This window comes from Panulirus ornatus, chromosome 12 (assembly GCF_036320965.1).
Source record: "Panulirus ornatus isolate Po-2019 chromosome 12, ASM3632096v1, whole genome shotgun sequence".
Taxonomy (NCBI): Eukaryota; Metazoa; Arthropoda; class Malacostraca; order Decapoda; family Palinuridae; genus Panulirus; species Panulirus ornatus.
The window spans coordinates 16,958,012-16,972,081 of NC_092235.1; the positions used below are offsets into that span (position 1 = coordinate 16,958,012).

General features: G+C 40.7%; 1 protein-coding gene across 33 annotated transcripts in view; it reads right to left on the bottom strand.

Moving 5' to 3' along the window:
- tou (bromodomain adjacent to zinc finger domain 2B toutatis) overlaps positions 1 to 14,070 on the bottom strand; it is a 1,094,933-nt gene that overhangs the window by 602,189 nt on the left and 478,674 nt on the right. For all 33 annotated transcript variants that reach the window (XM_071667361.1, XM_071667356.1, XM_071667362.1 and 30 more), the window contains one exon: positions 656 to 744. In XM_071667361.1, the coding sequence (XP_071523462.1) occupies positions 656 to 744 (89 nt within the window). The remainder of the gene's footprint in view (positions 1 to 655; positions 745 to 14,070) is intronic.

A 14,070-nucleotide genomic window follows, 5' to 3' on the forward strand; every position in this document is an offset into this window, starting at 1 on the left:
AAATACTCAATTTCAGATACTATGTATGACTGCAAATATTGCACAGGTACACACATATAAATATGATATATATCCATACATATGAGGACTCTAGTTTGAAATGTTCACAACTGATAGGTCTGATTCAAAGATGGATACTAGTCACTTGCAGAGCAACCAACAGACAGAGAAGACACTTTAAGCATCACACACCCATCAAGTTCTGCTGAGATATAAAAGACAAACTCTCTCGATTCTGATGGTAACTGAAATCAAGTAGTAGATAACATATACCTACCAAAAACTAAAGTTACCCTCCTAAATTCTAAAAATGAAACATAATCTGCCCACAGAATCATTCAAACATAAAATCATACTATGTAAGTGGATGCCTTATTATAAGTGGAAAAAGTGTCCTCGCACTAGGAGAAAGAAAATTTATTTTCAATCACTGAATACTATGTCGAGGTTAACGTTTCCTTATTATGATCACCTACAATAAACAAAAATAAAATTATACTTAATACTCATTTCAATCATTCCATTCAATCAACACCAAGAAACTGTATATTTTAGAAATACCTTGACCACTGAATTTTTATTCTGGCAGAATATGTCCACCATGATAAAACACATCAAAATTACTCTTACAAAATGAAACTAAACCACATCTTACCATAGAGTGCAGCAGTGGCTGGGTCCAATCCTGGGGGCAAGCCTCCACGGGATTTTTCTCCCCGCTCACCATCACGGCTCTTATCCATCCTGCAACACAAGACAAATTAAAAATTAACACTAAAAAATGCTCAAATCTCATAAGACTAATAGAAGCAAACCTATTGATATATGGGTACAAGCAATGTCTACATTTAAAGCAAACTTACATTTCAAGCACATACAGTATACACTCTCTTCATAAATACCCTAGTCCTGATGTTACCCAATAGCTCTTTTCAGAGGTTCCAGAAGCGGTGGAAAGAGCACTCCTTTAGAGAAACAACTTCCCTCCCAAGTCTGTCCCCCAAAAATAAAGCCTCACCAAAGTGAATTATCACTAATGGTGTAACCTGGAGCAGATGAAGTCTAGTAGCACCTGCAACAAATATTCTTTCCAAACATGTCAATCATTTATCCCGTCAGTGAAGTAGCATCAAAAACAGATAAAAAAATGGCCTCATTCACTCACGTCCACTTCTAGCTGTCATGTATAATCCAACAAAACCAAAGAACCCTATCCACAGTCACATCTCACACCCTCAAACCATTCCACTAACCACTTTATGTGCTTTATTTGCCTGGTTCAGTCCACTGACAGTAAGTTAACCCCAGTGTACCACATTGTTCCAATTCACTCTATTCCTTGCACGCCTCTCACCCTCCTGCATGTTCAGGTCCTGATTGCTCAAAATACTTTAACTCCATCCTTCCACCTCCAAGTTCACCTTCCACTTCTCGTTCCCTTCACCTCTGACATATATATCCTCATCGTCAATCTTTCCTCGCTCCCCTCCCATTTTCAATTTTCCAAAAGATGGAACAAAGAAGGGGGGCCAAGTAAGGATATTCCATCTTCAGCTCAGTCGTCTATTCTTAACACTACCTCACTAATGTGGGAAATGGCAAATGTGTATAGGATATTCAATGAGGATATTCAAAGTATGTATGGTTCATGGTGAAGTGCCTGAGGATTGGCGGAATGCATGTATAGTGCCATTGTACAAAGGCAAAGGGGATAAAGGCGAGTGTTCAAATTACAGAGGTATAAGTTTGTCGAGTATTCCTGGGAAACTATATGGGAGGGTATTGATTGAGAGGCTGAAGGCATGCATAGAGCATCAGATTGGGAAAGAGCAGTGTGGTCTCAGAAGTGGTAGAGGATGTGTGGATCAGGTGTTTGCTTTGAAGAATGTATGTGAGAAATACTTCGAAAAACAAATGGATTTGTATGTAGCATTTATGGATCTGGAGAAGGCATAAGGTAAGAGTTGATAGAGATGCTCTGCGGAAGGTATTAGGAGTATATGGTGCGGGAGGCAAGTTGCTAAAAGCAGTGAAAACTTTTTATCGAGGATGTAAGGCATGTGTACAAGTAGGAAGAGAGGAAAGTGACTGGTTCCCAGTGAATGTCGGTTTGCAGCAGGGGTGCATGATGTCTCCATGGTTGTTTAATTTGTTTATGGATGGGGTTGTTAGGGAGGTGAATGCAAGAGATTTGGAAAGAGGGGCAAGTATGCAGTCTGTTGTGGATGAGAGAGCTTGGGAAGTGAGTCAGTTGTTCGCTGATGATACAGCAATGGTGGCTGATTCAGGTGAGAAACTGCAGAAGCTAATGACTGAGTTCAGTAGTGTGTGAAAGAAGAAAGCTGAAAATAAATGTGAATAAGAGCAAGGTTATTAGGTTCAGTAGGTTTGAGGGACATGTCAAATGGGATGTAAATTTGAATAGAGAAAAACTGGAGGAAGTAAAGTGGTTTAGATATCTGGGAGTGGATTTAGCAGCGGATGGAACCATGGAAGCAGAAGTGAGTCACAGGGTGGGGGAGGGGGTGAAGGTTTTGGGAGCGCTGAAAAATGTGTGGGTGGTGAGAACATTATCTCAGATAGCAAAAATGGGTATGTTTGAAGGAATAGTGGTTTCAACAAGGCTATATGGTTGCGAGGCGTGGGCTATAGATAGGGTTGTGTGGAGGGTGGTTGTGTTGGAAATGACATGTTTGAGGACAATATGTGGTGTGAGGTGGTTTGATCGAGTAAGTAATGAAAAGGTAAGAGAGATGTATGGTAATAAAAAGAGTGTGGTTGAGAGAGCAAAAGAGGGTATATTGAAATGGTTTGGTCACATGCAGAGAATGAGTGAGGAAAGACTGACAAAGAGGATATATGTGTCAGAGGTGAAGGGAATGAGGAGAAGTGGGAGACCAAACTGGAGGTGGAAGGATAGAGTGAAAAAGATTTTGAGCGAGCAGAGCCTGAACATGCAGGAGGGTGAAAGGCATGCAAGGAACAGAGTAAATTGGAATGTGGTATACCGAAGTCGATGTGCTGTCAATGGATTGAACAAGGGCATGTGAAGCGTCTAGGGTAAACCATGGAAAGTTTCGTGGGGCCTGGATGTGGAAAGGGAGCTGTGGTTTAGGTGCATTACACCTGACAGCTATAGACTGAGTGTGAATGAATGTGGCATTTGTTGTCTCTTCCTAGTGCTACCTCGCATGTGTGCAGGGGGAGGGGGGTGCCATTTCATGTGTGGCGGAGTGGCAACGGAATTGAATAAAGGCAGCAAGTATGAATATGTATATGTGTACATATGTATTTTGTCAGCGTATGTATTTGTATGTATACACTGAAATGTATAAGTATGTATATGTGCGTGTAAGGGCGTGTATGTATATACATGTGTATGTGGGTGGGTTGGGCCATTCTTTTGTCTGTTTCTTTGCACTACCTCGCTAACGCGGAAGACAGCGACAAAGTATAATAAATAAATAAATAATATATATATAGGGGGATAGGGGAGAAAGAATACTTCCCATGCATTCCTTATGTGTCGTAGAAGGCGACTAAAGGGGACGGGAGTGGGAGACTTGAAACCCTCCCCTCCTTGTATCTTAACTTTCTAAAGGGGGAAACAGAAGGAGTCATGCGAGGAGTGCTCATCCTCCTCGAAGGCTCAGATTAGAGTGTCTAAATGTGCATGGATGTAACCAAGATGAGAAAAAAGTTGAGATAGGTAGTGAGTTTGAGGAAAGGAACCTGGATGTTTTGGCTCTGAGTGAAACGAAGTTCAAGGGTAAAGGGGAAGAGTAGCTTGGGACTGTTTTCGGAGTAAAGTCAGGGGTTGGTGTGAGGACAAGAGCAAGGGAAGGAGTAGCACTACTTCTGAAACAGGAGTGGTGGGAGTATGTGATAGAGTGTAAGAAAGTAAACTCTAGATTGATATGGGTAAAACTGACAGTGGATGGAGAGAGAGGGGTGATTATTGGTGCATATGGACCCGAGCATGAGAAGAAAGATCATGAGGCAAGTGTTTTGGGAGCAGCTGAGTGAGTGTGTTAGTAGTTTTGGTGCACGAGATCTGATTATAGTGATGGGTGATTTGAATGCAAAGGTGAGTAATGTGGCAGTTGAGGGAATAATTGGTGTACATGAGTTGTTCAGTTTTGTAAATGGCAATGGTGAAGAGCTTGCAGATTTGTGCGCTGAAAAAGGACTGGTGATCGGGAATACTTGGTTTAAAAAGAGAGATATACATAAGTATACGTAAGTAAGTAGGAGAGATGGCCAGAGAGCCTTACTGGATTACGTGTTAATTGATAGGTGCGCGAAAGAGAGACTTTTGGATGTTAATGTGCTGAGAGGTGCAACTGGAGGGATGTCTGATCTGATCATTATCTTGTGGAGGCAAAGGTGAAGATTTGTAGAGGTTTTCAGAAAAGAAGAGAGAATGTTGGGGGTGAAGAGTGGTGAGAGTAAGCGAGCTTGGGAAGGAGACTTGTGTGAGTAAGTACCAAGAGAGACTAAGTGCAGAATGGAAAAGGGTGAGAGCAAAGGATGTAATGGAAGTGTGGGAGGAATGGAATGTATTTAGGGAAGCAGTGATGGCTTGCGCAAAAGATGCTTGTGGCATGAGAAAGGTGCGAGGTGGGCAGATTAGAAAGGGTAGTGAGTGGTGAGATGAAGAAGTAAGATAATCAGTGAAAGAGAAGAGAGAAGCATTTGGACGAGTTTTGCAGGGAAATAGTGCAAATGATTGGGAGATGTATAAAAGAGGCAGGATGTTAAGAGAAAGGTGCAAGAGGTGAAAAAGAGGGCAAATGAGAGTTGAGGTGAGAGAGTATTATTAAATTCTAAGGAGAATAAAAAGATGTTTTGGAAAAAGGTAAATAAAATGCGTGAGACAAGAGAACAAATGGGAACATCGGTGAAGGGGGCTAATGGGGAGGTAATATCAAGTAGTGGTGATGTGAGAAAGAGACGGAGTGAGTATTTTGAAGGTTTGTTGAATGAGTTAGATGATAGTGTGGCAGATATAGGGTGTTTTGGTCGAGGTGGTGTGCGAAGTGAGAGGGTTAGGGAGAATGATTTGGTAAACAGAGAAGAGGTAGTAAAAGCTTTGCAGAAGAAAGCTGGCAAGGCAGCGGGTTTGGATGGTATTGCAGTGGAATTTATTAAAAAAGAGGGTGACTGTGTTGTTGATTGGTTGGTAAAGATATTCAATGTATGTATGATTCATGGTGAGGTGCCTGAGGATTGGTGGAATGCATACATAGTGCCATTGTACAAGGGCAAAAGGGATAAAGGTGAGTGCTCAAATTACACAAGTATAAGTTTGTTGAGTATGCCTGGGAAATTATATGGGAGGGTATTGATTGAGAGGGTGAAGGCATGTACAGAGCATCAGATTGGGGAAGAGCAGTGTGGTCTCAGAAGTGGTAAAGGATGTGTGGATCAGGTGTTTACTTTGAAGAATGTATGTGGGAAATACTTAGAAAAGCATATGGATTTGTATGTAGCATTTATAGATCTGGAGAAGGCATATGGTAAGAGTTAATAGAGATGCTCTGTGGAAGGTATTAAGAATATATGGTGTGGGAGGCAAGTTGTTAGAAGCAGTGAAAAGATTTTATTGAGGATGTAAGGCATGTATATGAGTAGTAATAGAGAAAAGTGATTGGTTCTCAGTGAATGTCGGTTTGCAGGAGGGGTGCGTGATGTCTCCATGGTTGTTTAATTTGTTTATGGATGGGGTTGTTAGGGAGGTGAATGCAAGTTTTGGAGAGAGGGGCAAGTATGAAGTCTGTTGTGGATGAGAGAGCTTGAGAAGTGAGTTGGTTGTTTTTCGCTGATGATACAGCGCTGGTGGCTGATTCGGGGGAGAAACTGCAGAAGCTGGTGACTGAGTTTGGTAAAGTGTGTGAAAGAAGAAAGCTGAGAGAAAATGTGAATAAGAGCGAGGTTACTAGGTAGAGTAGGGTTGAGGGACATGTCAATTGGGAAGTAAGTTTGAATGGAGAAAAACTGGAGGAAGTGAAGTGTTTTAGATATCTGGAAGTGGAATTGGCAGTGGATGGAACCATGAAAGCAGAAGTGAGTCACAAGGTGGGGGAAGGGGTGAAAGTTCTGGGAGCGTTGAAAAATGTGTAGCAGGCGAGAACATTATCTCGGAGCTAAAATGGGTATGTTTGAAGGAATAGTGGTTCCAACAATGTTATATCGTTGCGAGGCATGGGCTATAGATAGAGTTGTGCAGAGGAGGGTGGGTGTGTTGGAAATGAGATGTTTGAGGACAACATGTGATGTGAGATGGTTTGATCAAGTAAGTAATGAAAGGGTAAGAGAGATTTGTAGTAATAAACAGTGTGTGGTTGAGAAAGCAGAAGAGGTTATTTTGAAATGGTTTGGTCACATGGAGAGAATGAGTGAGGAAAGATTGACAAAGAGGATATATGTGTCAGAGGTGGAGGGAACAAGGAGAAGTGGGAGACCAAATTGGAGGTGGAAAGATGGAGTGAAAAAGATTTTGAGCGATTGGAGCCTGAAAATGCAGGGGGGTGAAAAGCGTGCAAGGAATAGAGTGAATTGGAACGATGTGGTATACAGGGGTTGACGTGGTGTCAATGAATTGAACCAGGGCATGTGAAGCGTCTGGGGTAAACCATGGAAAGTTTTGTGGGGCCAGTATGTGGAAAGGGAGCTGTGGTTTCGGTGCATTATACATGAAAGGTAGAGACTGAATGTGAACGAATGTGGCCTTTGTTGTCTTTTCCTAGCGCTACCTCACGAGCATGGGGGGGAGGGGGTTGTCATTTCATGTGTGGCGGGGTAGCGATGGGAATGAATAAAGGAAGCAAGCATGAATTATGTACATGTGCATATATGTATATGTCTGTGTATGTATATTTATGTATACTCTGAAACGTATAGGTATGTCTATGTATGTGTGTGGACGTGTATGTATATGTATGTGTATATGGGTGGGTTGGGCCATTCTTTCATCTGTTTCCTTGCACTACCTCGCTAACGCGGGAGACAGCGACAAAGTATAACAGAATAAAATATATTTTTTTCCATTATACTTTGACGTTGTCTCCCGCGTTAGCAAGGTAGCGCAAGGAAACAGATGATGAATGGTCCGACCCACCCACATACACATGCATATACATAAATGCCCATGCACACACATATACATTTCACTGTATACATCCATATACATACACAGACATATACATTTCACTGTACACATCCATATACATACAAAGATATATACATATAAACACATGTACATATTTATACTTGCTGCCTTCATCCATTCCCGTCACCACCCTGCCACACACAAAATAGCACGTCCTCAAACATTTCACTTCCAATACATCCACCCTTCTCTGTACAACCCTATCTATAGCCCATGCCTTGCAACCATATAGCATTGTTGGAACTACTAATCCTTTAAACATTCCCATTTTTATTATACAAGATAATGTTCTCTTTTTCCACACATTCTTCATCACTCCCAGAACCTTCACCCCCTCCCCCACCCTATGTCTAACTTCTGCTTTCATGGTTCCATTCGCTGTGAAGTCCACTCCCAGATATTAAAAACACTTCACTTTCTCCAATTTTACTCCAGTAAAACTTACATCCCAGTTAACTTGTCCCATAACCCTGCTGAACCTAATAACCTTGCTCTTATTCACATTTACTTTAAACTTTCTCCTTTCATACACTTGTCCCGATAACCAAATTTCCATGAGAGTCTTGGAGTTTCTTAGGGCCTTTCTAATGGCTCCTGCATCCCATGGCTGTGCTAGATCCAGTAAAATGTAAATGTAGACTCTTTGGGAGTGAAAAATTCTTGGATAAAACTGTATTCACTGCGAAACAGAATCAACAATGGTGACTTTTCCTTTGTGATGTAACCTCTAGCAAGCAGAATCCAGTAACATCTATATACAGTGCACACACAACAATCACTGTTGCCTAGCGAACACAACCAAAATACTATACACTCTCACAATGAAACAAAGATCCTCCCAATACAGTCCCAACTCAACATGCTTGGCACTCATATATATGCAACAGTACTAGACCCCTCCCATCCAAACCACTTGATAACTAACAACTAAACTCCAAGGAGAAATAAAAATCTTACCCATGCTTCACACTTCAGTAACCTTGTCACAGATACCCCCATCCACAACAAATCTATCACCAACAGAATACATACACACAGAAATAACCATTAAAAAAACATATTGTTCTCTGGCTTAGCAGAAACCTTCATTCATTTCTCTTTGCAACCTTTCAGCGTCCACTACAGACATAATTTTCATTAATACATTCGTATGTCAACAGCAAAGAATGATATGAAATTGTGATGTTTACATCAATGTCAGAAAAAAGAATGTGAGTACAGTTAGTTCCTTGGGGGACTAAGCTTTTTACCGTGGAATCACTCGAAATGGCCTGGTTTACATGTGATCTGTTATCTAAAAAGCAGTATATTCATACCCCAACTTTTCTGGACATTCCCACTTTATGCATTTTATGTGCCAAGACACCAAAGTCACAGTTATCGAATGCTTTTGCAAAGTCCGAGTTGATCACACTGGCATTTTGTTCTCCAGACCTTTATCAACCTTATTTTGAAGTGATCAAGGAGACAAGAGAGGCAATATCTTCCTGACCTCCAAAGAATAGTGTTTGTACAAGAAGTGTTTTGCATTTCTTCATGAAGAGTGACTTCCATGAGTCTGGTTCTGGGGCAGAGTGCATTAGCATGCTCTCAAAAGCCCACCTAAATTCATGTGGTGTGATGGAGATTACGGATTATCATTACATTTCATCTTATAAATTATACATAGCTTTTTTCATTATTACCAATGTCATTCACTGATAAATTTTACCATACGGGCAAAACTCTACAAGTCTGTAAATTACCGACCACACCAGGCAGATGCAATGTTGTCAAGAGTCAAGCAAGTGCTGCCAAAAATGCCTCCAATTTTACTAAGAAAAATCTTTTCCTGCCTCAACTTCTTCACCTTTTGATGCTGAAACAATCAAGGTCTATAAAATCATTCTACACAATCTGATGACAGATCATTATCACAAAATAATTCAGGATGATCTGCATGGTCTTCTAAATCTAACTAAATGCCATGCAATTTTTTTTCCTTGAAATCTCGCGTAATTGTGCTGTCAGTGACAAGGCTGGAGGATGACTGACTAGGAAAAATCATCATGCACTGCTACCTCAGCCACCCCAAGCTCAATGGAATGCCTTTGAAATTTAGGAATGATTCTCAGTTCACAAGAATCCAACAAGAGGAATCAATAAGCTCCGGTAAACATTCATCTTGAGGCTTCATGAGTATACATAAGGCGATAGTGGTTGAGAAAATGTGATATTAAATCATGTAAAACTAGATAGTTAATATGGCTGATAAAAACAATAGAAACAATAAAACCTTTTACTTAATAGCCAAATTGATGGTATGTTCTAACGTTATATCTTTCACTGCTAAGAACTGAATGGCTGCTTGCTGTGTCAGCTAATTGTTGACATCCAGCACTTTGTTCGCAATGTAATTTCAAGAGCTTGTGTGGTATATTTCAACTACAATGTTAGACATAAAGATATACATAGTGTCGACTGTTAGGAAAGTCAGTGAGGCTTTTCAAAAAGTTCTGGTAGTCTATTCACACGTGGTTTAACTACTTTTACTTACATTAACTACCACAAACAGTTTCCTGGTACAATACTGTAACCTAATTAATGACATTCACTACAAAACGTAATGTACATCGAATGTCTGCGGGTATATCTGCAATTACGAATTATATAAAGCACCTAAAACATGATAATCCATTTTCTACGGCTAGTTTCAATGGTGCTAAAATAGTGTTTTACCTATAAAAAATCTTATCAAACCTAAACGAGCTAAACGTATCCAAACATTTGGGTTTCAATGGTTACTGGAAGAGGATTAATTAATCGAATCATAGGTGATTGCTGTCAATATCAGTTACAATAACGACATCCCTCAAGTTAAAAATAAGAGATATTGTCTTATGCCTGCTATCAAGACCAATAACCGACCATTCTCCTGACCAATAAGGAAAACAACTCAGGTCCGATGATTGTTTTCGTAGAGTACTTCAGAGACGACCGTAAGTTTAAATATATTCTAGATAATAATAATCTCACTTTTCCATAGATAACACACTAACCTCAACGAAGAAATTATCGCATAATCATTTCTGACAACGTTTACTGCAGATGGCAATTTTCAATGCATTAGTAATGACATATGAAATAAACTTGTTAGTAAACAAACCTTTCGAAAAAATTCTGCATCTGCATTAGTCTACATACAGACTAATTTTAGTTTTGTCCAATTAAACACTCAAAGGCAAGTTAAATTTCTTCCAAATAGTCTCTGATTTTTCACATATAAACTTCATTATAATCAATGAATTCCTCTCTAAGAGACCAACTAACCAACGAATTAGAGTCAATGATTCATCCTAATCTGTATCACCCTTCACATTTCAAGATAAATTTCATGCTTGCTTGTTCTACACAGCATTGCGAAACATAAACCCCCTTAGATTTATTCATCGGTACAAATGGTCGGTCATGTCTTATATCTTTCTTGTCCATTTCGTCCACAGACGCAATCTTCAGCAACGAGCTCAGCACGTACACCGGAAAATACTTCTGCACTTTGCACACTCAGAACACATATTTCTTTGATTATTGCATTGACAAGTACATTCCCTACTCACAATTCTCTCTCTCTCTCTCTCTCTCTCTCTCTCTCTCTCTCTCTCTCTCTCTCTCTCTCTCTCTCTCTCCCTGTTTTTTTTTTTAATATCTTTCCTCCATTTCTGTTAACGCGTTGCACTTTACCCTTCTTTGTATCTTCCTCCCTCTTCCTTTCTGCATTCTATCTCTGCTGATTCCTTTCTCCCTCCGTCATCCACACAGGCACACACCTCATCTGCCAACAAAGGTCGCCATGACAGATATAAAGCAGGCCTCGCATCGGTTCCCTTTCAAGTTATTCCCGCCAGTTCCCCTCGAGCACGAGTCCGCTTTATGACAGATGCAGTGGTGGGTATTTCGGGTCAGGAATCGATAGGAATCTGGCAGGTCGGCCGCTGACTATCGGTGATGCTTCGACCGGTCGCCTCTCTCCGCGATGCAATTGCCGTGGAGAGGCGCCCTACATTCTGAGGCTTGGCGGGGAAGTCGGCCTTACGGATCCTCGGCATCCAGATGTTTGACTTCATCAAAATAATGATAAAAATAATGCTCAATGACAACCATCTAAATGTTATGACTACAGAAATAATACTAATGACTGATAATAATTATCATAATTATAAAATAGGTCAGTAACAAAGTTACAAGTACCCACCGCAATTCGAACTTTCCACCTCAAAATTTAGAGTACTACTTGGCCATTTTGCAGACAAAGCAAAACTTTACAGAGCGGGGGTCCAAATATTACATATTCTGATAATCATGATCACAATCTCTTACTATCAATATCATTCATATATAAAATAAACTATGGCTTGCACACGACCCGTGATGAAGATGATACTGAGGAAAATTTAGCAGTACACTGACAAAAAAAAAAAAAAAACGTACAGAAACACTGCAATCAGCAACAAATAAAATATACCTAACCTGGATTTTGCGAGCTAATCTCGTGCCTCTGATTGCTCGGTTCAAGACCAAGCTGCACCGATGTTCCTCTTATCCCTCGGGCTATTTGACCAAGCAGGTCGACGACGTACCTGCCATAACTTGGCACATCCAGTAAACACTGTAGGTGTTTATCTAGGTTAGACAAAAATGTTTAAATGTTTCCGGATGTCCATAATGTTTTCAATTTTTCATAAAACGAAATGACATAAATGTTCACATAATGTAAATCTAATAAGCATCATTTTAGTTGTCCTTGCATATGGGTAAAGTTAATTATTTTTCTTAGTCCAGACTAAAGACTTGGCATTCAAGAATTTCCCACAAATCTGAACCCATTACAGTTGGATGCTCAAAACTACTTAGCAAACCAATACTTGCAGGAATAGGAAGGCGGAGAATTATTTCTTGTATGCTACTGTTTTTTATGACACTATAAACTCTATTTACAGCACAGAGTATTCGAACGTCATATTCAATTGCTGAATAGCTTCTCTGATCAGTTGCTCCGCTAACACACAGGATGTATTCGTTCTTTTACCGTACTATGGTCACATCTGCATGCTCAACAGAATTCATTGAAAGCAACTGATATCTGTAATTTCTTAAAGTCTACCCTTAAAATCAGACCACCTTCTCGTACCCCGCGCTGCTGGTTTTCTTTCTATCTATTTTTGATATTCCTAAGGTATTTGGTCTTGAAGATTGGCTGCTTGCGTGCCTTCCCCATTGGCGACGTCATGCAATACTCAGAAAGCCACTGCGTCACATGACTACTGTGCAGGCGTTGGCAACTTAAGAATGGGCCGCTGCCCACACCACTAAGACTTGGGGACTCTTGAACTCAGTTTTTGCGAGAACATGGGACTCACGGGCAATAATTGGGCATCCACACTCCAAACGGAACTATTTTCTATCCTTATATCCCTTAAGTTGAAAACTCTAAGGGTATTAAGTGATTCTCGTTCATTATCAACCGCGTTAGACTCGTTTTACCACGATTGTAACAGGTTTGCGTCTGAAGCACAAAATAAGTATAAGAAAATTAGTCCTGCTAAGCTCGGAGTACACTTTCTTTGAGCTGCATCCCATATTGGGTTCAGAATGCATTATAAAGCTGATGAACTATTCAAAACATCTGCCTTGAAGGATGAAGCTGATTACCTCCACGGTCAACCTGCGAGATGCTTCAAAACAATCAATAACAACATGAACAAACTCTTATAGACTTAAGGAGTAGAGATATTAACACAAGCAGGTCCATCTACTTACACAATCTCATGCAAGAGGAGTTACATATATATATATATATATATATATATATATATATATATATATATATATATATATATATATATATATATATATATATATTGCAAGGAATCAGTCACAGTGGTGCGCTTGATCGAGTATATGCATAAAACCACTAGGAAAATGAAACACGACAAATTCCCAAGTGCACTTTCGCGTAATGATCACTCGTCAGGGGAAATACAAGATTGAGATAGGAGTAGTAGAACAATCAGCTGATATACAAAGGAAGAGACGTAAACACGCCATTGTGAGCGAGTCGAATTGCATGACTAAGGGGCTTCAACAGAGGCGAGCTGAGGGACTAAGACGCTTCAGCAGTGACGCGAGCTGAGTGATTAAGACATTTCAATTGTGAGGAGAGCTGAGTGACTATAGCGCTTCAGTAACGAGGCGAGCTGAGTAACTAAGACGCTTCAGCAGTGTGGCGAGCCGAGTGTTAGCACTAAGACGCTTCAGCAGTGTGGCTATGAAGCTTCAGCAGTGAGACTAGTTGGTGAATAAGATGCTTTCATTTGTGCGGCGAGCTGAGTGACTAAGACGGTTCAGCAGTGTGGCGAGCTGAGTGACTAAGAAGCTTCAGCAATGTGGCAAGCCGAGTGACTATGTCGCTTCAGCAGTGTGGCGAGCTGAGTGGCCAAGTTGCTTCAGCAGTGTGGCAAGCCGAAAGACAAGCTTCAGCAATGTGGCGAGCTGAGCGACTACGACGGTTCAGCAATGTGGCGAGCTGAGTGACAAGCCCTATCAATGTGGCGAGTGAGCGAGTAAGAGGCTTCAGCAGTGAGTCAAGCTGAGCTGAATAAAAGTTTCATCAATGAGGCAAACTAAGTGATTATGAGGCTTCAATAGTGAGGAGAGCAGTGACTAGGACGCTTCATCAATGAGGCGAGTGAGTGACTAGGCTTCATTTGTGCTGCGAGCTGACTGATCAAAAGGCTTCAGTAGTCAGGAGAGCTAAGTGACTAACAAGCTTCTAGGACGCTTCATCCATGAAGCGAGCTGTCACTAAAATGCTTCAGTACTGGGGCGGGATATGACTAAAATGCTTCATCGGTGAACGGAAC